Source organism: Passer domesticus, chromosome 4 (genome assembly GCF_036417665.1).
Source record: "Passer domesticus isolate bPasDom1 chromosome 4, bPasDom1.hap1, whole genome shotgun sequence".
Lineage (NCBI taxonomy): Eukaryota > Metazoa > Chordata > Aves > Passeriformes > Passeridae > Passer > Passer domesticus.
The window spans coordinates 464,626-487,807 of NC_087477.1; the positions used below are offsets into that span (position 1 = coordinate 464,626).

Sequence of the window (23,182 nt, forward strand, 5' to 3'; positions counted from 1 at the left end):
TGCATGAATTCACAATCCAGCCTAGGGTGCTGCTATTGTGATGTCAGCGGCCACATCCCGGCGTTGTCAAGGCAAAGTTGCTGTGCCGAGGCCCGGAAGGGCTGAGTGTGCAGAGCAGCTCTGTGGCACGCTCACTGAAGGCGAACCTGCTGATCGACGAGGTCTCTGCCAGCAGGACTCGGAATATTTTTGTTTTTTCCCACAGGCGTTGTCTGGTGCAGACTTGAGCAGCGCTGCTCAAGCCATGGAGGGAGTATGTGCTGCAGTTTGCACGGCTTTTTCCGTGGCTTATTCTGGGTACTTTCTCACCCACCTGGCACGTAAGTAGATGTTGCAGCATATGGAAACCAAAATGCCACAAAGAGGCCTTTGGTTGGGTAAAGCCGCTGTCAACAGCTCCAGCTAAGAGAGGGGTGTCTCTAGCCAGTGGGGAGTGGGCAGCATTTGTAATGTGGCCTGCAGGGATTCCACTCCTCCCATGGCACAGCCTGTGGCTATGGAGTTTAGAGTCTCCTCAGTTTGCTGGCTCAAGGAAGACAACTTCCAAGATAGGAAGAGTGGGAGAGCTTGTCAGGAGTCCTTGTAAAAGCTGTGCACTGCTCTCCAGGACTAAGGGAAAGTCCCTCAGTTCAAGTCTTCTTGTCTATATTCCCTCATCCCAGCATGTGCCTGTGGACCTTGACACTTCCTGCACACTAAAAGAGCCATTTGTTCTGTGATGAAGTCACAGAATCAGCTTGGAAAAGGCCTCTGAGACAGACCTTTCAGAGGAGTTCTTGTATGCTCCCGAACCCTGGAGCTGTTCCCGTGCTGTGTCACCATAGAACTGCCACCCTGGCTAAGGGGCACTTGGGTGAAGCTTTTCTGGGGAAAGGTTTCCAGTGAGCTCATAGCAATTGCTGCATGCAATCTCTTGAGAAAACTGAAGGACAGGAAAGGGAGGAGCTGTAGCTCCTGCTGGGTGGGGTGGGGCAGAAGCAATGATTGTTACAGAACCACCGGGCCTTTCTGAGTCTCAAGTTTCTATGGGTTGAGTGGCCACGGAGGACAAGGAAGTATTTTGTGCAGTTGCCTTGCTTGCTGTGTGGCACAGGGGTTGCAGCTGGAATGATGTAGTGAAAGCAGAATGCTCTGTCTTTGGGTTGACTTTTTGTGGGCTTGCCCAGCACAGGCAGTTTTCTTACAGCATCTGGTTGTTTTCCTCTTGTGTGTTGCAGGTCACATCACCCGTGCCTGGAGAAAATCTGGTCTTTGGGTGAGTGGGAAAGGAGCCTCTGGCCTTGGTAGCATTTGACAATTGTGGAGCAAGCTGTGAGCTGGGCGTGTTGCAGTCCAGTGCCAGCCTGGTTGGATGAATGAAACTACAGTCCAGGCTCTTTGCAGCAAGAGCAGCAGCAGCAGGAGGAGCCCAGGCTGTTTTCTCCAATTCCTTTTCAGAGCTTTTAAGCAGCTGGAAGTGGGGTTGCTTTGTGATTTAAGCCATGACGGAATTTCCCCTGCACAAGAGAGTGCAGTCCCATCTAATTGTGCCTTTTCACTTCAGTGGGAACAACTTAGAATCCCATTTCACTGCAGATGATTTCTCCTTAGTGCATCTGGGTCTAGAGCTGAATATAAAGAAGGTCACTTGTCCCTCATGCTGCTGTCTGTCTGCAGAGCCCAACACCAACCTCGGAGGATCCTCTGGCTGCGTGTCTTCCTGCAGAAGAGGCCAGAGGGGAGGAAGATGCTCCCCAAACTGCGCCTGCTGCCACTGCAGGGCCTGAGCATCCAGCATCAGTAAGTGGCAGCTCTGGGTAGTGCTGTGGCTGGAGCAAAACATAGCTGCAAGTTGCTGATCAGACAGCACCTCCCATGCCTGGCTGAAGATGCTGGGGGCCGGAATCTTTCCAGCCCTTCCCCCAGTCAGTGGGGCCTGGAAAAGGGGAGTGGAACTTGGATTGTTTATGCACCAGCTTCCTACTGTTCTGAAAGGGGCTGTGAATTTGTCTTAGCAAGAGACAAGAGGTAGCATTAGGATGTCTTTGGATGCTCCTGGGGTACAAGTGAGGTCCTTGGTGGCCAGTGGCTGTGCAGGCTCCCTGTCCCCTGTGAGGAGAGCAGTGCAAAGATGCAGTTCACAAGCTTGCAGGATATGAGGAGGCACTGTCCCCAGCAGGGACCTGGCCCTCCCCACAGAGCAGCTAAAGTCAGTAGCTAAAGGAAGAGCTGAGCTGCAGCAGGGCCTGTAGCTGAATATAGGTGATGTGGTGAATGACAGGTTCTTCCTGTCCCTCATGCTTCTGTCTGTCCACAGAGCACAAGGGCAGCGTCAGCACCTGCTCTGGCAGCCTCTGTACCCGAGGAAGAGGCTGAAGAGGATGAAGGTGCCGATGAACCTGGCCCTGCTGTCAGCCCATGGCCGGAGCAAACAACACCAGTAAGTGCCTACTTTGGTGTCTTTGGTGTCATTTTGTCCGTCATGTAAAAGCAGCCTTTGGATTTTGTGCCTTGAGCTGTTGAAGCAGGTGCACAAGCTGAGAGGTGAAGAGCCCTGGGTGTGGCCAGCAGCATCTTCCTAGGGGCTTGCATTTGAAATGGGATGGGAGGGGCATCTCTGCCAGGCACATTTGTGACCCAAATTCATTTCTTGTCCCAGAGCTCCACCTCCTCTGTCCTGGCACCTGCACGAGCTGCAGCTGAAGGCTCGGGAGAAGGCTCCAGTGCCCAGGCTGGAAGCTCAAGCACGAGCAGCTCGTGCACCTGGAGCACGACCAGCTCGTCTGGCAGCAGAGAGCAGCAGCGAGAGAGGACAGAGGACAAGTGCCTGGCCATGCTGAGTAGGTCCTTTGTGATCCTTGTGTGCCGGAGCAGTGCCTTGTGTGCGTGTGTCGGCATGAGCTGTCCCACCTCCTGCTCCTGCTCAGCTGAGTGCCAGGTCCTGAGGCCTCCTCCACACAGGCCCTGTTGTTGTGCTCTGAGGTGGCGAGGGATCAGCGGGGTGTTGCTCCTGCCTCTGAGAGCAGCTCGGCCTGGTTTGGCTTTGCCTGAGCTTCCCTGTGGGCAAAAGGCCAAGCAGAGATTGTTTCTGGCTGAGCAGGAGGCTGTGACCTCGCGAATGAGTAGGCCTCAAGGAGCTCCTGCGGGGCCCAGCTGCTGTGGGCACGGCCAAGGTCATCTCCAGCACTCAGCCTGTCCTAAAGGCTGAGGGACCTCATTCCTAAGGCCATCACAGTAGCTTATAACATGAGCTGCTGCTCCTGAAAGGCTGAAGGGCATTGTTTAGGCAAAGTCCTGCTTAAAGCTGGAGATCTGGGCTCTGCTGGAAGCACTTTGCAATATTCTTCCTCTTCTGGAGAGGGCAGCTGATGGTAAAAATTGATTCCAGAACCCAAGATGCCTTTGATGTTTGCAAGGATGAAAGCTTGTGTTGAATGTCACAGAGTGTTCATTGCCAAGAACAGGAAGGTTTTGGTTTTCCTGCTGCCCTTAATGTTTATAGAAAACAATAATTTCTCTTGGTTAGAGTTTTCTGATCCCTGTCTCCTCTGACTATTTCTCCATGTGCTTAGATTGCAGTTTAGACTATTAGTTTTGTGCTGGCTATCTGTGCTGCAGGGCTGCTTGTCTTGCTGCTGCTGTTTTTGAGGTGGTGCTGGTGCGGTGGTGTTGTTGTTTCCCGACTGACTGAGTTGAAAGGGCCCGGTGTCCCGGAGAGTGGGGCTGCCTTTGTGACCTGCTGCAGGGTGGGATCTCTTTTGAAGTGAGCATCTTTCCTTGGGATTTTTACAGAGATGCTGGTGAGCGAGGGAGATCCTGAGGCTAAATACACAGAAGTGGAAACTATTGGCAAAGGGTGAGTGCAGCCACAGTTCCTTCTTCAAAGGAAGGGGCTGTGCATTTTGCTGGTGTCACATCTCCCCAGAGTGAGAATCTCCAAAACTGTTCAGACACTGTGTTAAGATGATGCCTGGTGATCTCTCAGTGCTAGCCAGCATTTATATCTGTGGTCTAAAGGCACAGCAGAGACACCGGGATGCTGGCAGTGTCTTGTCTGCGGCAAAGAGCAGCACCTGGCAGATCTCCTGTCCCTCAAGTGTGTGACTTTTTGTAGGAGAAATAATTTTTAGTGTCTCGAAACAGTACAGAATACATGGGAATGAAAGGAGGAGAAACCTCATTGCCTCAAAGGTCAAGTTAGCAGCAGAGAGCTGTCTGGGAACAGCTCTCAGTAACATTTCTTTCCAGTATTTTGCTGAAAACAAGATTCAGTGGTCAGGATGACCACCACCTAGTCTAGAAGCCAAAAGCAGAAATGAAAGCAGCAGCTCTCTTTTCTGGCTGAGATGGTAAAAGACAAAGCTTCAGGGGAATGCCCAGTGCCAATGCACTCTAGAGGAAAAGGCATCATCTGCCTGATGGCAGACCCCTCGTGGATCCTGTGGGCTTTAGGCCTTTGCTGCAAAGAATCCACCAAGCTGCTCCCTTTGAAAGCCAGCTCTGCTGACTGTAGATGGGATTGACTTGCAGCATTTTCTCTGGGTAAGCTGTCCTGGTTTAGGGCTAATTTGGGAGGAAACCTCCAGAAAGCAAACCCACATGGCCACTGCCCCCAGCTGATTAGGGAACAATTTCCTTGGAGAGAAGTGGAAAGAAGTTGTTTGTTTAACAGGCAAAGCACTTCCCAGCATACAAAATGAACAATCATGGATGACAAAACTCATTTCCTGCTCTGAAGAGATGGCAAGTTCAGAAAGTCTCTCCTGGGGGTTGTCATTCTCCAGTGCTGGGAAAGGCTGCAGAGTAGGCCCTGATGGGCTACAAAGTGTGAACTCTCGGTGTTTTGCCGGGTCCCAGTCTGGAGCAGGTTCGAATGGTTCCAAGAAAAGGGAAAGAAAAACAGTAAAGGGAAAACTCAGACTGCCTTAGCTAGCTAAACTAACTAACTAACTAAAAAGCAAAAGGAGTGTGGTGTTTGGCCCCATCTGTGCCCAGACCACAACACTGGAGTTCTGTGTTCCAGCAGACTGCGGGGGAGAGTGCAGCTGATAACAAAACTCTGTGCTCCCTCTTCTCCTGACACCTACTGTCTGATCCAATCTTGGAGGCACAGAATATAACATCCAGTATAAACAGAACAGGTGACTGGGGGTACAAGCATCATAACGTCACCCCAGAACAGAAGCCAAATGTACAAGAAGTCACCAGAACAGTAGAGTCCTTCCAGTGGCTGGTGCACTGAAGAGAAGCAGCTGCCAATGGCTCTGGACCCAGAACACAGCTGCCTAAGGATCCTGTGTTTTGTGGATTTCTCCATTTGTGTGCAGCAATGGAAGCCTTTGCCTGCTCTGGCTGTGGCTGGACACTATTGTCCTTGCAAGCTGGAGAAGGGATCTGTGTCTGCTTGAGTTTGGCAGACAGACTCCAAGGAGAGGTGTAAGGAGACCCAACCGGCAAATTCCTGGAAGAATCCGACACATGCACAGCTAGAGAAAGAGAAAAGGGAGAAAAGACCCATAGAAGAATCTGTCGTGTTCCATTTACTGTTTTCCCCAGGACTTTTTTCCCTTTGGGCTGCAGTGTTTTGCACTTGGAGGGACTAAAGGACTTCTTCGTTCTCCACTGCTGTTTTGTTTCTAGGGGTTTCGGCACTGTGTGCATGGCAGTGGAGACTGCCACAGGAGAAGAGGTAAGCCTCAAGCAGCGCCGCAGCTTCTGCAGCTCTCGAGTGCCTTCCCCTGTGCTGTGAGCTGTGGCTGAGCTTTGGCTCGCCAGCAGAGCTTTGCTGCAAAGGCAAATGGAGTGCAGAGCAGTGTCTGCCTGCCAAATACAGTGGGGACAGATTTTGTCCTTCTCAGCTGCCCCAGGGGATGCAAGGAGGCCAAGCGGTATCGTTCAGAGGAGGACACAGGGCTGGGTCTAAGTGCCCAGGTGGTGTCTCAGAGCATGGCACTGCTCTTTGGGGCTGCAGCGTTCCTGAATTCTCATTTCTGGCTGTTAGCTAATACATGGGAATCGTGCTGGTAGTTCTGCAGCCACCTGCAGTGCTGCCTTTGGGATCTGTGCTTAGAGAGAGAGGTGTGCAAGGAGTCTGTCAAGGGCCTAAGCCCTGCTCAGAGCCTGGGATATATCCCTAGAGGATCAAGGCATGGCTTATTTCTTTTTACAGTCAGGCAGTAATTGCTAATATTAGTGGTATGAAGTAAAGTATTTTAGTGGAATAAAATGCAAATTCCTGAAGTGAGGAAGTGCTAGGATTGTCTTTTTTGGAGGTGTCCTTAATGACGTTTTCATCATCACAGCATTTTTTCTGTGAAATATGTAGGGTTGTATTTCTTAGGGGGAATAACTCTCAGGATGATTTTAGGACAAACAACATTTTACCTGTCATGTCTGTAAGAGTTTGCTTTGTAGTTGTGCAATGGAGAATGCCAGTGGTTACTGGAGTAATGATCAAGCCCCCTAGAAGTGCCCAAGGTTTCCCAGCAGTTTTACTCCATTTTTACCAGCACAAAAATGGCTTCCTGCTTGCAAGAGGTGTGTCAATGACAATGGGAATGATAAAGGAAGGCCCTGGGGGAAGACTGTGGTTACAGTGAGTGTTGTTAGAACTTTGATGTGGAGAGCTTAGACCGTGTTTACAAGTCAAAGGGTATCTGTCACTCTGTCCTGGGAGGTGCCCAAGCACGGGGTCTGATGTCCAGTCACAAGGCAGTTTGGCCCAGCCCAGCTGGGGCTACTGTCATCCCATAATCACTGTCTCCATCTTCCCCTTGTGGACCTGTGCCACAGACTTTGTTTCATGGCTTTCCATGTTGTTTTAGGTGGCCATCAAGAAAATTAGTCTCCTGCAAGAGAGCAGCAGCAAGCTGTGCCTGAATGAAATCCAGGTCATGCGTGGCAGTAAGAATGCCAACCTTGTGAACTATGTAGACAGGTGAGTGATTCTGCTGTCCTGCCATGAAAGGTCATTCTCATCCTGCAAGCCAGAGGTTCAACCACTCCTTTGGGTGCTGGCAAAAGAGGATGGAACTGTTGATTCCTGTTCCTGGGCTGATCTACAGCGTCTTGGGAGGAGATTGCATTTGGGCTGCATTCATCTTTCCTGGCATACCTAGTGTGAAGGGCACTTTCAAAGACAGGACTTGGCCCTGTCTTACTGAGCCAACAGCCCCCAAGTTCCTGTTCTCTCTCCACATTGTTTTGTTGGGTTTGGGGTTTGATTTTTTCCATGGGTCTGAAGTGCTAACAAAGCACTGTCTATTGTATTTCCCTTGGCCTGTTGCATTGGTGTGGATACTGAGCTGTCTTTTAGACTGCTCAGAGTTCAGGCCCTGTAGACCATAGTGAATGACTACTCACTTCCTCCTGTGTTCCTCTGAGAGAGACACAGAAACAAGAATCCATCAGGTTGTGTAAGTGCGTGCATTCATCTCCAGGCTGTTGTTTGCTCCTTTCAGCTACCTGGTGGACGAGGAACTCTGGCTGGTGATGGAATACATGGACGGAGGTTCTTTACATGATGTCATCAGGGAGACTCGCATGGCAGAAGGAGAGATAGCAGCTGTCTCTCGGGAGGTAAGGGATGGCACTTGTGCTTCCCATGGCTTGGTCGGGATGGTCCTTCCAAATGGGTGATAAGGAGAGGAGAGATTTCATCTTCCAAGCCTTTCTCTTATGTCCTTGGCAGTAGCAAGAGCATCTGAAGTGCCTGCCAGTGTCCCTGCCCTTCTTCTAGTGTGTTTGTCTTTGCCTCTCCTGGAGGCAAACATTTACCTGGAGCCTGTGTGTGCTGCATTCCTTCCCTGTAAGGGCAAAGGCGCTGGCGGCGCAAAGTGAAGCAAGGGGCAAAGACGAAGAGATACTCACAGGAGTCTCCCAGAGCTCAGCCTCAAAGAAGAGCCTTGCACCCAAAGTGGTGTTTGCAAAAGCATCCACTGCTGTCTGGTTGCAGAGAGCACAGCCACTGCAGCAGGGCTCCTTCAGCCTGTGTTTGCAGGGCACTGGCCAGAGGAACAATTGCCCTTTCTCTTTCAGAAGCAAACACACCCTCACTTAGAAAGGCACTGCTGTTCTCGTGGTGGAGCAGCAGGCTCTTGCCCTTGCCAGCAGCCTGTCCTGCTCACCATCCCCCAGGAAGCCAGTGTTGCAGATGTGCCACTTCCCTGCTTGTGGGATGAAATCCACTTAGGCTTGTGTTTCTTTTTCCTCTCTCAGTGCCTGCAAGGCCTGGATTTCCTGCACTCCAAGCAAGTGATCCACCGCGATATCAAAAGCCACAACATTCTCCTGGGCTTGGATGGATCAGTCAAGTTGGGTGGGTGTTGCTGACCAGGCTCAGCCGTGGCGGGCTGCGGTGTGGGGCTGCCTTTGGGTGGCTCCAGTTCCCTGCAGTGGGGCCTGTGGCAGTGCAGGCTGCCCTGCTGCAAGCACAGAACACAGCCACAAGGTGCAGGGAGGTGTTACTGGGAAGAAGGGCCCAGGAGTGGCTTTGGGTTGTGTGTGTCCCTTTCCAAGCAAGGCAGTTACAGTCTAATAGCTTCAGGGGACTAAAATCCACTGCCTGAAACTGGGGGCTTTTGCTAAGTGGCCAATTCCGTATTTCCTTGGCTGCAGGCCTGAGGAATGGCCCCTTTACAGCTGGGTTCCACACTGCCTTCTTGGACATTGGTACAGTGGGAGTTTCTTTTGTTTGCTTTCCTAATTCACGCTGGCTTGATCAGAGTGGTTTTTCCTCCTCAGCTGATTTTGGCCTTGCTGCTCAGCTGACCACCGAGCAGAACAAACGGAGATCAGCTGTTGGGACTACTTACTGGATGGCGCCAGAAATTTTCACCAGGAAGCCCTACGGCCCCAAAGTGGACATCTGGTCCTTTGGCATCGTGGGGATCGAGATGGTGGACGGAGCGCCTCCGTACCTGATGAAAACCTCCCGCACGGTACGCTGCAGCTGCTCTCAGACACTGCTGTCACCCCAACAAAATCTGCTTCCATTCTTCTGCCTGGGAAGCTTGCCAACACCTGAAAATGATAGGTTCCAGGCTGCACAGTCTCTCGTGCTTCTTGGCCAGATCATCCCCTTGCCATTTTTGTGCATGAACAGGACCTAAAAATCAGGATGCCTTTTGCTTGGCAGAAGCTTTGCCTAAGGGAGCAGTGAGCAGTGCTGAGCTGCATTTTATGGAATAATCCTTGGAAATAGAAGAGTTAGATGAAAGTCAGTCTTCCATGTCACTTGTAGAGGCTGTGTCAGTGCTCAGAGAAGCAAAGTGTGCTTTAGCTGATGGAGCTGCTGCTGATTCCATCATCCAGTGAAATGAGTGGTCAAGGCAAGAACCTTTGCCTACTGGACTGGCTATGGCTGCCTCTGGCTTTGGGTTGTTTTAGTAGGGCTAGGAAAGGTATCTGCCACCCTGTGGCAGGGAGTAAAGTGCCACTGCAGAGTGGAGCTTGTCCAATGGGCTCTGTGTGAGCAGTTTGGGGTGCGAAGGAGACAGGTAGAATGTGGCATTTCCTTCTTCTCTAGGTTCAACAGCTGATAAGCACCGGGGCCCCCCCGAAGCTGCAGAAGCCCAGGCAGCAGTCGGCGTGGCTGCGAGACTTTCTGCACTGCTGCCTGGAGAGGGACGAGGACAGGCGCTGGTCTGCCCAGGAACTTCTGCAGGTAACAGGCAAAGCGGCTGCAGGTCCTGGATGTGGAGAGAGAGGTGCACAGAATGCCCTCCTTTCTGTATCTTTCTGCTAGCCAGAGAAAGCCTGCTTCAGGCTGTGGGGAAAGTAGAAGCTCATTGCTTCTTTTTCTCTTTGGGCAGCATCCATTTGTAACATCAGCCAAGCCAGCCTCCTCCCTGACGCCTCTGATCATGGCCACGCAGGAGTTCATGGCCGACAGGAGATACTAGCCCTGGAGGAGGCCTTTGTTGTTGTTTGTTGTTTGAAGTTTGTAGTTTGTAGTTTATAGCTCGTAGTTTGTAGTTTGTTATGAGTGATAGTCAGAATAAATACTGTAATAAATAAATAAACCCTTTGTGTTGGAAGCTTCCTTTTGTTCTCACCCTGTGAATAAGCTCTAAATTTGCTTCTGAATGGTCAGGTGTTTCTGCTATGTGGGAAGACCCATGGATGGGGTTTGTGGCACGGTTTGTTTGTGAGCAAAGATCTTTTTCCTTCCTCGCCTCCAGGCCACAGCCTCTTGTGGAGATACAGGCTTGCAGCTGTGACTAGAGGAGCAGAGCAGGGCAGAATGGAGCAGAGCAGTGGTGTCACTGCTGGGGATGCTGCTGTGCCTGTGGTTGTGTTGCAGCTCTTGGGAAAGGTTGGGAGTGTCTGTGTTGCTGTGGGCAGAGGGGGAGGGAGCCGGGCTTCTCCACAGGCTCAGGTGCAGGTGAGTGTCCAGTGGGAAGGCATGTTCTGCCACGGGAACTGATGCCAACACAAGGGAGTACTACACATACTTGCCTTGGTGGAGTAATCTTCATGCTTTGCTCCGAGGAGCTGGCATGAAGTCTGAAAATTTACTGAATGTGGTAAAAAGATACAGCTTTGGCGATTTGAACAAAAATAGGGTGTTTATTTAAAGGGGAAAAACAAAAAGGGAGGTAAGGAAAAAGAAGAAAGGAAAGAAAGAAAAAAGGATAAAGTCCCAGGCCCAAGGATTGAGGAAACCTCTAGCTGAACTGGCGTCTGGCCCCAAGGCAAGAACCCGAGGGCATTGCAGTGAATGCACTTAGTCTGCCCTCAAATCTGGAATAAGGTCTCTAAAAAGAGATATTGACTGAAATCTGCAGTGTGGGGTCCCCTGCTGTAGCTAAGTCACAGTCCCAGGAACAGTAAAAGACAGCAAAGACAGCTCTTCAGGCCAGGCTGCCCCTTTGATGTTCTCGGTCCCCTCAGTCTGTACTTGCAGTCCTGCCCCCATAGTCTCAGGTGATTGGTGCTAGTAGATGATGGGGTAAGATCTTCTTTCCCAGAGTGTGCTGTCACTGGGGTGGGATGATATCTCTGAGGTTTTTGATGGGAAGCTCTCTCATTAGTATGCACCATTGCTGTGGCATCAAGTTACCAGTTCAACCTGGAGTGGGCTAGAAATTGTCTGTAAAATGCTGCATGCTGTTGGTGAGAGGAAACTGCACTGGGAACTTTGAAAGTATAAGGCTACTAAAAAGAGATAATTAAATTTACAAATAATGTAATTAGGTTAAGAACAAAGGATTATAAAAATAATATAGTTCTTATTTTGCTACCTATTTTAACAGGACTGTTAAACATTCAGTTGGGATCTACTGAATAGCTAGTATAACTTGATAATGATTTTATATTATTTACTTCATTAATTTGAACACTTTTACTTGATCAAACTAGTAACTTTAAACAGTTATAAATGCAAAAGCTAATTAACAGTTACAAATATAAACCAGTCACAAATGCAAAAGCCATGTAAGGGATTTTATAAATGACAGTTCCTCCCTCTTTCTCTTATGTTAGTAATTGGCTTTTGCATTTACATAAATGTAAAAGTTCTTTGTTGATAGTGTTTAATTGTTTAAAATTAATCTAAACTTGCTGGGCCTTTTTACCCGTTTTCCTATCTGTTTTGATTGGATTGAGATTTATGATTTTCTTGACAGTAGGCATAGAATGTTGGCTCGTTTGAAGATTTTGACTAGCGAACATGCTTTGTACTACTGAGGTAATTAGATGAATGAAACATGGGATTAAGCATGGGAGAAAGAGAAGGCTAACTAAGGAAACTCGAAAAATAATTAAGGCTTTCTTCTACCACTCCCTAGAGAACATATTTTTCCACTAATCAGGTGAAAACTGGACTGGAACATGTGTAAGCTTTCTGATGTTTTGGGTAATTTTAGTAATAGTTTCACCATGGTCATCAATATGCAGACAATAGTCTGATGTGTTGAAATTGCCGCATATTCCACGCTCTTTGGCTAATAAATAATCTAGGGCTAAAGAGTTTTGATATACAGCTGTTTTCATTTGCTTCTGTTGGGCGTTGAAAAAATCAATTGCACTCTTGGCCTGATTAGATATGACGTGAATCAGGGCTTGTAGTCCAGTAATGTGATTTAGCATGTAAATGGGAGTTTGATAGCCCCAGCTCCCATCCTGAGCCCAAGTGGCAGGTCCGTAAGTTTCTAAAATTCTCTCTGGTGGCCACTCTTCCTCACCCCATTGTTACATTCCCCCTATTTCACATCTTTTTTGTCTCTTTAATTTATCATCTAGGGGAACTCCGAGCTGGTTTCCAGCTGCTTCTGATAGTAGAAAGGGGCTAGGTCGTATTGCTCCTAAGGTACAATTGCCACACCAGTGAGAAGGGAGTTTAGAATATGCTCTTTGCCCACAATTCCAGTATAAACCTTGGGGGGCCTCCCAAAAATGTGAAAGCGTGATAAAAGTGGAGGTCCAATACTTAGAAACTTGGGGTAATACTGAATAAAGGCTGACTTTTAGGGTCCCAGCACTGATAAAGTTGTTCATTGGGATGTAATATGCAGTTCTTGTTTCTGATTTTCTTCTTTGACCAAAAGGTATCTGGTTCGTTCAGTATCCACCACGTCTTGTGATCCTCAGTTAGTAAATATCTTTTACAGGTAGTTTCTCCAACTTCCTCAGTGTATCTTTTTCCTTTTCTCCAGATACATTCTTCTCCAAGAACTGTGTCCCTCAATAGCCAATTGTCTTGATCTCTTGGAGTTTGGGAGGGGAAATAATTTAGTTTAAGTCATTTGAGGGGTCCAATACTGACTCCTTGCTGAGGCCAGGCTTCTGATTTGAAGGTGCCTCCACAAACCCAACAATTGGTTATATTTTGATTTTTACTAATTTGTTCTGCTAAAACAGTAAATAAGTTTTTATCGGTAGCTAATGGATTGTCCCCCTTTTGTTTCCCCCTTTCAGTTATTACAATTTCTCGAATCAAATCAACATCATAAGTTTTCCTTTTTAACAAATCCTTCTTTTTCGTTATATAATTAAATTTGACATATAGCCAAATCTCTTGATCAGGACACTCTCCATTCCTTTTCTGGTTTGCATTTCCAATATTTCTACCAATCCATTGGTTTTTGTCCGATTGTCAGTATCTACTCAGTGTCATCATATTATAACAAAAGGGATTTACATAAGAATGTGCCTGGAATGAGTGTTTTATGAGGTAGGAGTTTCCTTTGGTCAGGTACACTGTATGTTAGCATTGGTGGCAGCAGATGCAGGCTCTGACAAGGGGGATCTGCAGGATCCAGAGGGAGAGTATGAGGAGTAGGGCGCACCTTCCCTTCCCTCGCTCAGGGGTCAATGGGAAGATTGAAGTGCTGTGGTACTCTTTGATAGGTGGTGCAGACCATTCAACCTCTCTGGTTTTCCTACTGGGTTCAGACCCCTTGGTTTTCATGGGAGTGTACCTGGATGCAGGAAGGGACCTAAATGCAGGAAAGTCCTACCTGGAACTGGCCTTGGTTCTATTCATGTTGTTTCTCCTAAGGAAATTTAAAAAAAAAAAAAAAAAAAAAAGACATAGTTATTGGAGAGGAAGGGTCATTTCTCAGGGAAATGATACTCTTCACTGGTGGAGAAATGGAATTGAAAATTCATAATAACTTGTTAAAAAGTAAGTACAATAACCATTAGATTCTCTACTGTAAAACAGTGAGAGAATAACAATTGATATAATAATTTCAGGAATAACACCGGGGAGGACTGTTGTAGAGAGTAGTTCATGGAGGTTTCTCGTTATCTTGCGGTGGTGTTACTGGACCTTTTACTCGGCTGACGGAAGTGCACCCTTTTTCCTGTGCTCGGATGGCTGTCTCTGTGGTCAGTTGAACTTGGAAAGGACCTTCCCCTGATGGAGTCAGGGATTGTTCCTTCCAGCATTTAATAAGTACCTACTCTCTGGGGCATATCTTATGTAAATAGAAGTCTAAAGGAATGTTCTGGGGTACAAGACCTCTCTGCTTTAAGTCTTTTAGATTCTGGGCAATCATTTGAATATCCCTTTGCACATTTATATTTCCTCACTCTTTGGCAGTTACTTGATGCGGGGTGGCTAAATAGGGAAGCCTGTATAACATTTCATATGGGGAACAACCTAAGTCAGCTCTGGGTTAGCTCTGGATTCTGAGAAGGGCAAGGGGTAGGCATTTTATCCAAGTCCACTTCATTTCTAACATCAGTTTGGTCCAGGTTGTTCTAATAGTCTGATTCATGCGTTCTACCCCTCCCAAACTTTGAGGGTGCCAGGGGTATGTAATTTCCAAGTTATTCCTAATTGTTGAGCCAACTGCTGCAATACTAATGATGTAAAATGGGTACCTTGGTCTGAATCAATGTTATTTATAATTCCATATCTTGGGACTATCTCTTCTAGGATTACCTTACTTACTGTTTGAGCAGTGGCATTAACAGTGGAAATGCTTCAACCCCATTGGTAAGGTGATCTACAATCAGTAAGAAATACTTCCATCTTTGGGCATGGGGCATTTCTGTGAAATCAATTTGAATACTTTGGAAGGGTCTAATTGCAATTTCAATTCTTCCAGGTCTCGTTCTCCTCGTTAATTTTCTATTGACTTTTTGGCAAATTATACAACCTATGGTAATTTGATTAGCTAATTAATCAATTCCCCGACATCCAAAATTCTGAAGAAAGTGATCTGCTAAAGCTTTAGATCCCCAGTGTGTGGATTGGTGGAGGTTCTGTAAAATTTCTCGAGTGAGCTCTTTATTTAACATTTAATGGCCATCAGGAAGATGCCACCATCCCTCAGAATCTTCCTTTCCAGCTAGTGATATGAGTTTCTGTTTTTCATTGTCTTTAAAAATAGGGATAGGAAGGGTGTTATCTGGTGTACTCTCGGGTGTGTCTCTTGGATAAAATCTGTATACCTTTAATTCCCCCTCAAAAGCAGCCTCCTTTGCAGCATGGTCTGCTAGGATGTTTCCTCTGGTTTCTCCAGAGTTCCCTTTTGATGACCTGGAACACGTACCATTGCAATTTCTTTCGGTAACTTAAGTGCCTCTAAAATTTTTAATATAAGTTCTTTGTGTAAAATGTCTTTGGCCTTAGATGTGGGAAACCCTCTTTCAGCCCAGCTTTTCCCAAACGTGTGGACTACTCCATATGCATATTTAGAGTCCGTATAAATGGTTCCAATAGCTCTGTCTAGTCTGTGCAATGCTTTTTCCAAAGCATCTAATTCACATACCTGGGTAGACCAGGAAGGTGGTAGTTTTCCTTTTCTAACCTGTACAGTTCTTTTCCATCTCTGATGGAGTATCCAGAGCACCTCTTTCCATTTACTACTCTAGATGATCCGTCGATGAACAGGATTTCTCCTTCATCTAATGGGCTCTCTAGGAGGTCTTCTTGAATTTTTGTTTGCAGGTTTATAAAAACTATGCAGTTGTGCACGAGATCTTGTTTTTGGGGAATTCCACATAGGAACTGTGCAGGATTGGTGTGGGTGGTTGTTTTCAGGGTTACAGTTGTGGAATGGATGAGGGTGCTCCCATATTGTATAATATGAGAGTCTGTTAGCCATTCGGCTGCTCGTTGTTTAAGAATGGTTTGGGTGGAGTGTGGTATGTATTCTGTCAGATTTCTCTCAAATGTAAGTTTTTGGCTGGCTGTTACTAGGATGGCTGCTGCAGTGATTGGTTGGATGCATGTTTGCCATCCTTGGGACACAGGGACCAACAATATGGACAAGTAGGCTACAGGTTTATGGATTCCTGACCACTCTTGGGCCAAGACCTCATAAGGAATTCCTTTCTCTATGTTAATATAGCGGTGAAAATCTTCTTCTAGTGAAGGAAGAAAGAGAACTGGGGTCTGAATCATCTTTTGCTTTAAATTTTCTAAGTTTTTATTATCCTCTTGGGTCCAATTAATAGGTTCTGATGTAGTTAATTTTTCATATAAAATTGTGACACTTTGTGTGTATTCATCAATCCATATTCTACAGTACCTCATTAAGCCTAATAATTGTCTAACCTCGCTCTTTGTTTGGGGAGGTTGTAAATTTAAAATCCCTTCTATCCTTTCAGTACTCAATTTTCTGGTACCATGACCAATTACATGTCCGAAATATTTTACTTTGGTTTAACAAATTGTAATTTGGATTTAGATACTATTAGTCCATTCTCTCCTAGAAGGTTCAGTAACTGAATGGTGCCTAATTTTACAGTGGATTCTTGCTCTCTGGAGAGTAGTATGTCATCTACATACTGTGTTACTTGTATTCCTGAGGGTGGAGAAAAGGGAATGAACAGGCTCTCCAAGGCTTGACCGAAGAGTGTGGGAGACTCCATGTACCCTTGCAGTCACCAGGTCCAGGTGAGCTGCTGTTTCCTTCCAGTGTCTGGATCTTCCCAGGTGGAAGCAAACAGGTGTCTAGAAGGAGAATCTACAGGGCATGACCAAAATGCATCCTTCAGGTCGGTTACTGAGAACCAAGAGTGTGTAGGTGGTAACTTAACAAGGTGTAAGGGTTTTGTACTAATGAGCACACAGCTTGCACTCTTTTATGTACTTCACGTAGGTCTTGAACTAGCCTGTAGCTATTGTCAGGCTTTTTAATAGCAAGAATGGGGTGTTGTATGGGGAAGTACATGGCTCTAGTATATTATAATGTCACAGTTCAGTTATTATGGGTTTTAGCCAATACCTTTTGGTCTTTGTAAGGGGGTGCCAGGGTACTTTTTCTGGTTTAATATCTGGAAGGAGATTAATTACAATGGGTGTAATGTTCATTTTATCCCAGTTACCTGGTTGGGCTTACACTGTAGGATTAATCAGTTTTCATCTTGTGTGGATAAAGTAAACAAAATGACCTTCATCCTTCCTTCTTGTGGAACTACTCCAACTTTCAAAGGTATCTGGAGATCCTGGCCAAGTAAGTTGTTACCTGCTGGAGGTAGAAAAACAAATCTCCCTTTCTGGTTAGTCCATTACCCTTTATAGTGACATTCTTAATGATGGGAATGGGGAAGGATTCCCCTTTAGCAGCACAAATATTGAAAGTGTCTTTGCTTATGGCACATGCATTTGGTTTTTCAGTTAAACAAGTTGTCTCTGCTCCTGTGTCTACTAAAAATTCCATTAATTGTTCTAGGGGTCCTATCCTTGATTTTATCAAGGGCTCTTGAAGATGGTTTTTGTGCCCCAAGAAGAAGAGCCCCTGACCCCCTCAGTTCTCTGAGGGTTGATTCTCCACTTGGAGAATCTCTTAAGTCCCTCAATGTCTTAAAACAGCAGGATTGCATATGGTCTTCTTTCTTACAATAAAAGCAAATAGGTTTCTTCAATTGAATATTCTCCCCATCCTGCCTAATTGGTTTAGGAATTTGGACAGCAGCCATCATCTTAGCTTTAGTCTTCATTTTCTCTTCATTTCACCTGGCATAAACTTACTGTGCTTCAGCTAATAACTCATCTAAACTTCTTTCTGGCCATCCATCTAATTTCTCTAATTTCTGTTTTATGTCAGGCCAAGAATGTAACCCAAAGTGGACCTAGAACATTGTCTTCCCTCCTTCACTACCTAAATCTCTTTCTAAATATAATTGGATGTTATTATTTAAGCGAGTTATACAGTCAGTTGGGCTCTCATGTTTTTATTGTTTGCTACCAAAGGCTTTCTTCATGTTATTAACTCTGGGGACTGCCTCTTTTATTCCCCTTACAATTCGGGTTCTGTATTCTGCTATACTTTTTCTTCCTTCATCTGAGTTAGGGTTCCATTCTGGATCTGTTAATGGTAATTTCTTCTCTCCAGTTGTTCCTAAATTATGTTCTCTGTCCAATATATTGATCCCTGCAGTCTAAATAACTTTTCTCTTCTCTGGAGAGAAAAGGGTTTGCATTATTGAATTTCATTTTCCCCTAGGGTAAATCCTAGAGCCTAAGAACTGGTAAACTTTTTCTGACATACCTACTGGGTCACTGAATAATATCTCCATTTCCTTTTTAAAATGCCTCACTTCTGAAGAGGTGAGGGGTGCATTTACATATCCTATTCCACCTTGTGCACGCTCCATTGGGACCTCTCTGAGGGATGCCACCTTTGTTTTATCTTTACTGCTGGAGCAGGAGGAACATTTTTGTACTACCAGGGTTCTCCTTCAAGTGAAGAAGGCTGGACCTTCTTGATTGGATGGAACTTCCTGCATGGCTGAATTTGTAATTTGCCTGGAGGAGAATGATAGAATATACGTTTCTTCTGATGTCCCACTGCTACTTTCAATTTCTTCAGCCCTCTCAGTTACATGACTCATTGAAGCCTCCAATGACTCAGCTGCAGTTGCAGCTGGTTCGTTGGGAGGTGCAGTAGGGGGGAGGAAATTTAATGAGTCCCACCTTGGTTGATTGGTTTTCCTCGTTGTGTCTTTATCATTGATCATTACAGAGAGAATTTGGTTTATCTGTTTCTACTTCCTTTTCGCTGTTCCAATATTTAAACCAGACCTCCACATACTGCAATTCCAGTCTGCATTTAATTTATTTTGGGCGTAATTGTAAAGTACTTCGCAAATCCACATCCTGGTAGACCCATGCTTCAGCCAGCGAAGACCTTGTTTTAATTTCTTCTTTGGCCATTCTAACATGCAATGCACAATCTTGAGCTGTGGGTCTTTATCTTTAGTAAGTTGATGTTCTTCCCATTGTTTTAACATGGTTTCCAAGGGATTTTCAGGGAAGATACTGTATTTCTGTAATTGCTTGTTGTTCTTCCTATGCTTTTGTCCTATGCTTTTGTCTGATATTATGGGGGCAAAATAAATTAATAAATATTTAATTAACCAAGGTGAGTATAATGATTTGAATAGAGATGCTGTATTACAATGTTGAAAAAAATGAAACTTTGGGAATTAAAAAGAAATGAAAACTAAACCACTCAATATGGCTGTTGTCCATCTGTGGGAAAAGGTATGATCCCTCCCTGTGGGTATGATCCTGTGTGGGTGGATCATTGGGCCTTCCAAATGACAAATTAGAAGTGCTCCATGCCCCAGTACAGGAACAATTATTAAAAGGACACATTGTACCATCAACTAGCTCCTGACCCATGTCTTTTTATAAAAAACCTGGCAAAGACAGATGGAGGTTATTACAAGACTTTTGGAAAGTAAATTATGTTTTAGAAGACATGGGCTCCTTGCAACCAGGGCTCCCCTCACCTTCTGTACTTCCCAGGGACTGGCAGCTCACAATCCTTGATATCAAAGACTGTTTATTCAACATCCCTCTCTGTCCCGCACTCCCAAATTCGCATTTTCGATACCAATCAACTGTCAAGAACCCTTTAAAAGATATCATTAGGTCACATTGCCACAGGGAATGAAAACTTCCCCTGTTTTATGTCAAATGTTTGTGGCTGGGATTCTATCTCCAATCAGGAAAGCCTTCCCTGAAGCTATATTTCGGCATTATATGGACGACATTTTAATTTGCTCCCAAGAAAAGACTTACCTTAACCCAGTGATCAGAAAGACTGTGACAGCAGTTGAAGATGCAGGTTTTGATATTGCTCCTGAAAAACCCAGTAGACCTCCCTGTGGAAGTACCTTGGATTCCTTATCAGCGGGTGAGCCATTATTCCCCAAAATATCTCCATCAAAGATAAGGCTCAAATGCTAAGGGACATACAACAGTTGTGTGGCTCCATCACCTGGATCCGACCACTGCTTGGACTCACGAGAGAAGAGCTGTGCCCTTTGTTCAGCCTACTGAAGGGGAGCTATGACCTGACTTCCCAGCGCATCTTAACTCCAGATGCCCACGACGCGCTGCGAAAGGTAGCACCTGCTATCTCATCTCGAAAAGCACACCGCGCTGACTGCTCTCTAACCTCCCAGTTTGCTAGTCTTGGTAAATCCCCACATTTCCAGGCACTGCTTTTTCAGTGGGACCCGTCTTCTACAGAAAAATTGTTAATTGTAGAATGGGTATTTTTGCCACACCAAAAAAACTATTACAATCCCTCAAGAGCTTTTAGCTCAGTTAATCATTAAAGACAGGAACCACCTCCGAACCCCTGCAGCGTGTGACCCAACATACATTTATCCAGCATTTCAACTACACAAATTAGAATCGCTATTACAGACAAATGGATACCTTCAGTTTGATTTAGACAGCTATCCCGGACAAGTCTCTATTCATTATCCAAAACACAAGCTACTAAAAGAAACATTCCATCTAGTCCCAAATTCTCTAAAAGGTAAGGTTCCTCTTAAAGCCCTCACAGTTTTTACAGATCGCTCTGGAAAATCACACAAATCGGTTATCACTTGGAAGGATCCAAACACTCAGAAGTGGGAGTAGGATGTTCAAGTCATTGAAGGAACCCCCCAAATTCCTGAGTTGGCTGCTGATGTCAGAGCATTTAAAAAATTACAACAACCTTTTAATCTAGTAACTGATTTGGCCTATATAACCAGGACAGCTAAAAGGGCAGAACACTCCATGCTAAAAGAAGTGTCTAATCAACAATTATTTGGCTTGCTCTGCAAGTTGGTTTGGCTTGTCTCCCACTGGGGAATCAGAAGGCAGATCTTCTAGCTGTGACTGGTAACACCAATCACAGTCCCATGTACTGGGAAAGGTGCAGCAGATGCTGCCCAAGGCTTCGTTATGCTGCTACCCTAAAATACGGAATTCTGGAGCAGAACGTTGACCCAACAAAGCAGCAGCACCACCACCAAAATGGGCTTTGACTCTCTACAAATCAGTTTCTCAAGGGCTGGCACCCTCAGATTCCAATCAGACCTTTCATTCCCCACTGCTTGCTAACATCAGCCATCTGGGCCGCCTTCATGGAGATGCTGCCAAATTTTAGAGATCTTTTGTAGCACCACAGCGTATCCCAAGAAGGAGCTGCCGGTGCTATGGCACCTTTAATACTTTCCTTACCAGCAAAGAGCAATTTGCTTCACAGAGAGAGACAGAGAGAGAGAGATTATTTTGGGTAGCAGAAAATGGGTAATCATGTGTCTTCACTAGTTTGACTGAATGTCAAAGCCATGCCCTAGACATGTGGGGAGGAAAACCAGAGATAAATAGATGTTAGGCAGAGAGGTAGAAATAAGACATGAGGAACTAGAGATAGCCACGTATTTATCCCACCCCCTTAGAGCTGTGGTAAAGGGGAGTATTTTCCTCCAACCTCCATCGTTGGCAGCCTGCTGCAGCCCCCTGCCATATCCAGCCCTTTTCTCAGCTCTTCGGGGTTTGGAAGAATTTGCTTAGGCCAATAGACATTTGGGGTGGACACTGCGAATTCCAGCTTTCTGAGAGGAAGGAAGCACTGATAAGGATTCTTTGATTCCCAGACTGCGGGCAAACGGAAGAGGAGGAAAAGCCCTCCCAGAAAGGAGACTGGGGAGACCGGGAAGAGAAGCCGCAAGCGGGCTGGCAGCGCGGAGTGTCCCTGCTGCCAACCGCGCCAGCCGCCCCAGCCGGCGGGAGGCCCCTTTCCGTGCGGGCAGTGCCAACGGTGCGCAAGTTCCTCCTCCTTCTGCTCCCAGCTGCCCCTTTGGCCTAAAGCACGCTGACCCTTTCCAAAGGCACCACAGGGCAAGCTGAGGCCACTTGCAGGATCGCCCCTGGCAGCCCTGCTCAAGCTTACAGCCCACTTGAAACCCAAACAGCTTCGTTCAAACCCAGCATTCCCAGTGAAACCTTGCCATGCCCCAACAAGACACAGTTTGTACAAGCAGGAACACATGCATCAAAGCTTGCTTTGGTGCTGCTGATCCAATTAAACCTACGATGAAGCAAAAGGAGGAAGACATTTCAAGCAATTGCAACCAGAAAGATCAGACTCACAGTGCTGATCACTTTACAAAGATGTCACAGCCTGAAAAGACGGAAATTCATCCAAAAAGTGAGATCTCGGCGCCTGGCTTCATGGTGTGTATGAAGTTAACAATGGATGGTTTGTTTCCTGTCTTCCAGGGAGTTTGAAACCATCAAGGAGAGGAACAAGCATCCTTGCGTGGGAGAAGACATCACCCACGCAAGGATGCACAGCCTCTCCCCAAGAAGAAAAGGCCAAATTAGCCCTGCACTTGTCCAGGACTAGCAAGAGTTAGGCTCAAGAGGATTAGAAAGAAATAAGATAGCTTTTTAAGATTTTAGGATTCTTTATTCGTCCATTAAATTTACGTGGTAGGAACTTCTCAATTAATTAGTTCAGATACATTAATAATATAAAAGATGTATTAGTACTATTAGATGATAAGTTGTGTTAAATTACTAGTAGATTAATAGTATGTTATTTATCATTACATGTAAGAGGTTACGTGTTCACTATGCTCCATCCTTTCTCATTTTGTCTTTGTTGAGACATGATCTGTCTTTATCATTAAACCAAAGTTTGTTCCATTTTGCCTTTTTGTCTGTATGAAATCCCTGAGGCAGTGTTCGTTACATTTCCTTGGTGTTGGAAACACGACATTTGCCCTGAGAGGGCAATGTGGGCACATGAGTCCCCCCCAGGCCCAGCCCCTGGCTCAGCTGGCAGCACTTCCAGAGGCGTGTCCCCATTACTGCCAATGAAATCATGGTGGAGCTTCCTCCTTTGATTCCTGAACATCTCAGCTGGGAGTGGCTGGGGAGGCTTTGCTGAATTCAATGCACTGGATCTAAAGGAGTGCTCTTGTCTCACTGTACTTGCTGGGATAAAAGTAGTGGGTTGAGGCCTTTTGGTTGCCCAGCAACATAACTTTGTTTCGTTTTGGGGGACAGATGGACTTGAGCACCTTGGAGGACTTTTCTAACCTCTCTGATTCTAGAAAAGAAACATCCACATGCACCACAAAGACACCAGGAGTTCAGATCAGTTTCTCTTTAAAGGACCAGGCTCTGAGCCTCCAGTAATGTCCTCAGCTAAAGCAGAGCAGCTGTGAACCTGATCCTCTCCCTTCTCACAGCTTTGGTATTTGCGCCAAAGAAGAATCCAAGTCACTCTTTTACCGATCCCAGCAAATGGCTCTGCCTAGCAAGGCTTTGGCAGCAGGGGCTGTGGAGGATGGCGGGGGGCGAGGCAGGGGGGAAAGGCCAGGCTGCTTCTGGGAAGTGACCAAAGCTTGCCCTTGCCTGCTGGAGCCAGTGCAGGCGGGTCTGGAGCCTACAAAGTATCTGCCTTGCAGTGGGCCTTGTTCCAGGTGTTTTCCCAGCTGGTGG

General features: G+C 46.2%; 1 protein-coding gene and 1 long non-coding RNA gene across 7 annotated transcripts; one reads left to right on the forward strand and one right to left on the reverse strand.

Annotated features, from left to right (window-relative positions):
* The first annotated feature begins 7 nt into the window (after positions 1 to 7).
* On the forward strand, positions 8 to 10,002 carry LOC135298322 (serine/threonine-protein kinase PAK 3-like). Its single transcript, XM_064415890.1, has 13 exons — positions 8 to 320; positions 1,218 to 1,255; positions 1,657 to 1,779; positions 2,297 to 2,419; positions 2,639 to 2,819; positions 3,772 to 3,835; positions 5,620 to 5,668; positions 6,804 to 6,916; positions 7,440 to 7,557; positions 8,197 to 8,296; positions 8,722 to 8,918; positions 9,506 to 9,643; positions 9,792 to 10,002. The coding sequence occupies exons 1-13, from the start codon at positions 41 to 43 to the stop codon at positions 9,879 to 9,881; spliced, it is 1,614 nt and encodes a 537-aa protein (XP_064271960.1). The 5' UTR covers positions 8 to 40; the 3' UTR covers positions 9,882 to 10,002.
* Positions 10,003 to 10,528: 526 nt separating this feature from the next.
* On the reverse strand, positions 10,529 to 21,372 carry LOC135298323 (uncharacterized). Of its 6 annotated transcripts, none has more exons than XR_010360310.1 (4): positions 16,765 to 21,372; positions 16,226 to 16,403; positions 13,269 to 13,475; positions 10,529 to 11,050 (listed from the first exon to the last, which is right to left on the reverse strand). It is a non-coding gene; the product is annotated as an uncharacterized LOC135298323 (long non-coding RNA). The 6 variants fall into 6 exon arrangements; XR_010360311.1 differs by having other exon boundaries at positions 10,529 to 13,475; positions 16,765 to 18,187; positions 19,469 to 21,367; XR_010360309.1 differs by having other exon boundaries at positions 10,529 to 13,475; positions 16,765 to 18,187; positions 18,356 to 21,367.
* Between the last annotated feature and the right edge of the window lie 1,810 nt (positions 21,373 to 23,182).

Coding starts and splice junctions, on each gene's coding strand:
- LOC135298322 (XM_064415890.1), top strand. CDS start 41: ATGTCAGCGGCCACATCCCGGCGTTGTCAAGGCAAAGTTGCTGTGCCG. Junction 321..1,217: donor CTTTCTCACCCACCTGGCAC/GTAAGTAGATGT, acceptor TGTGTGTTGCAG/GTCACATCACCCGTGCCTGG. Junction 3,836..5,619: donor GTGGAAACTATTGGCAAAGG/GTGAGTGCAGCC, acceptor TTTTGTTTCTAG/GGGTTTCGGCACTGTGTGCA.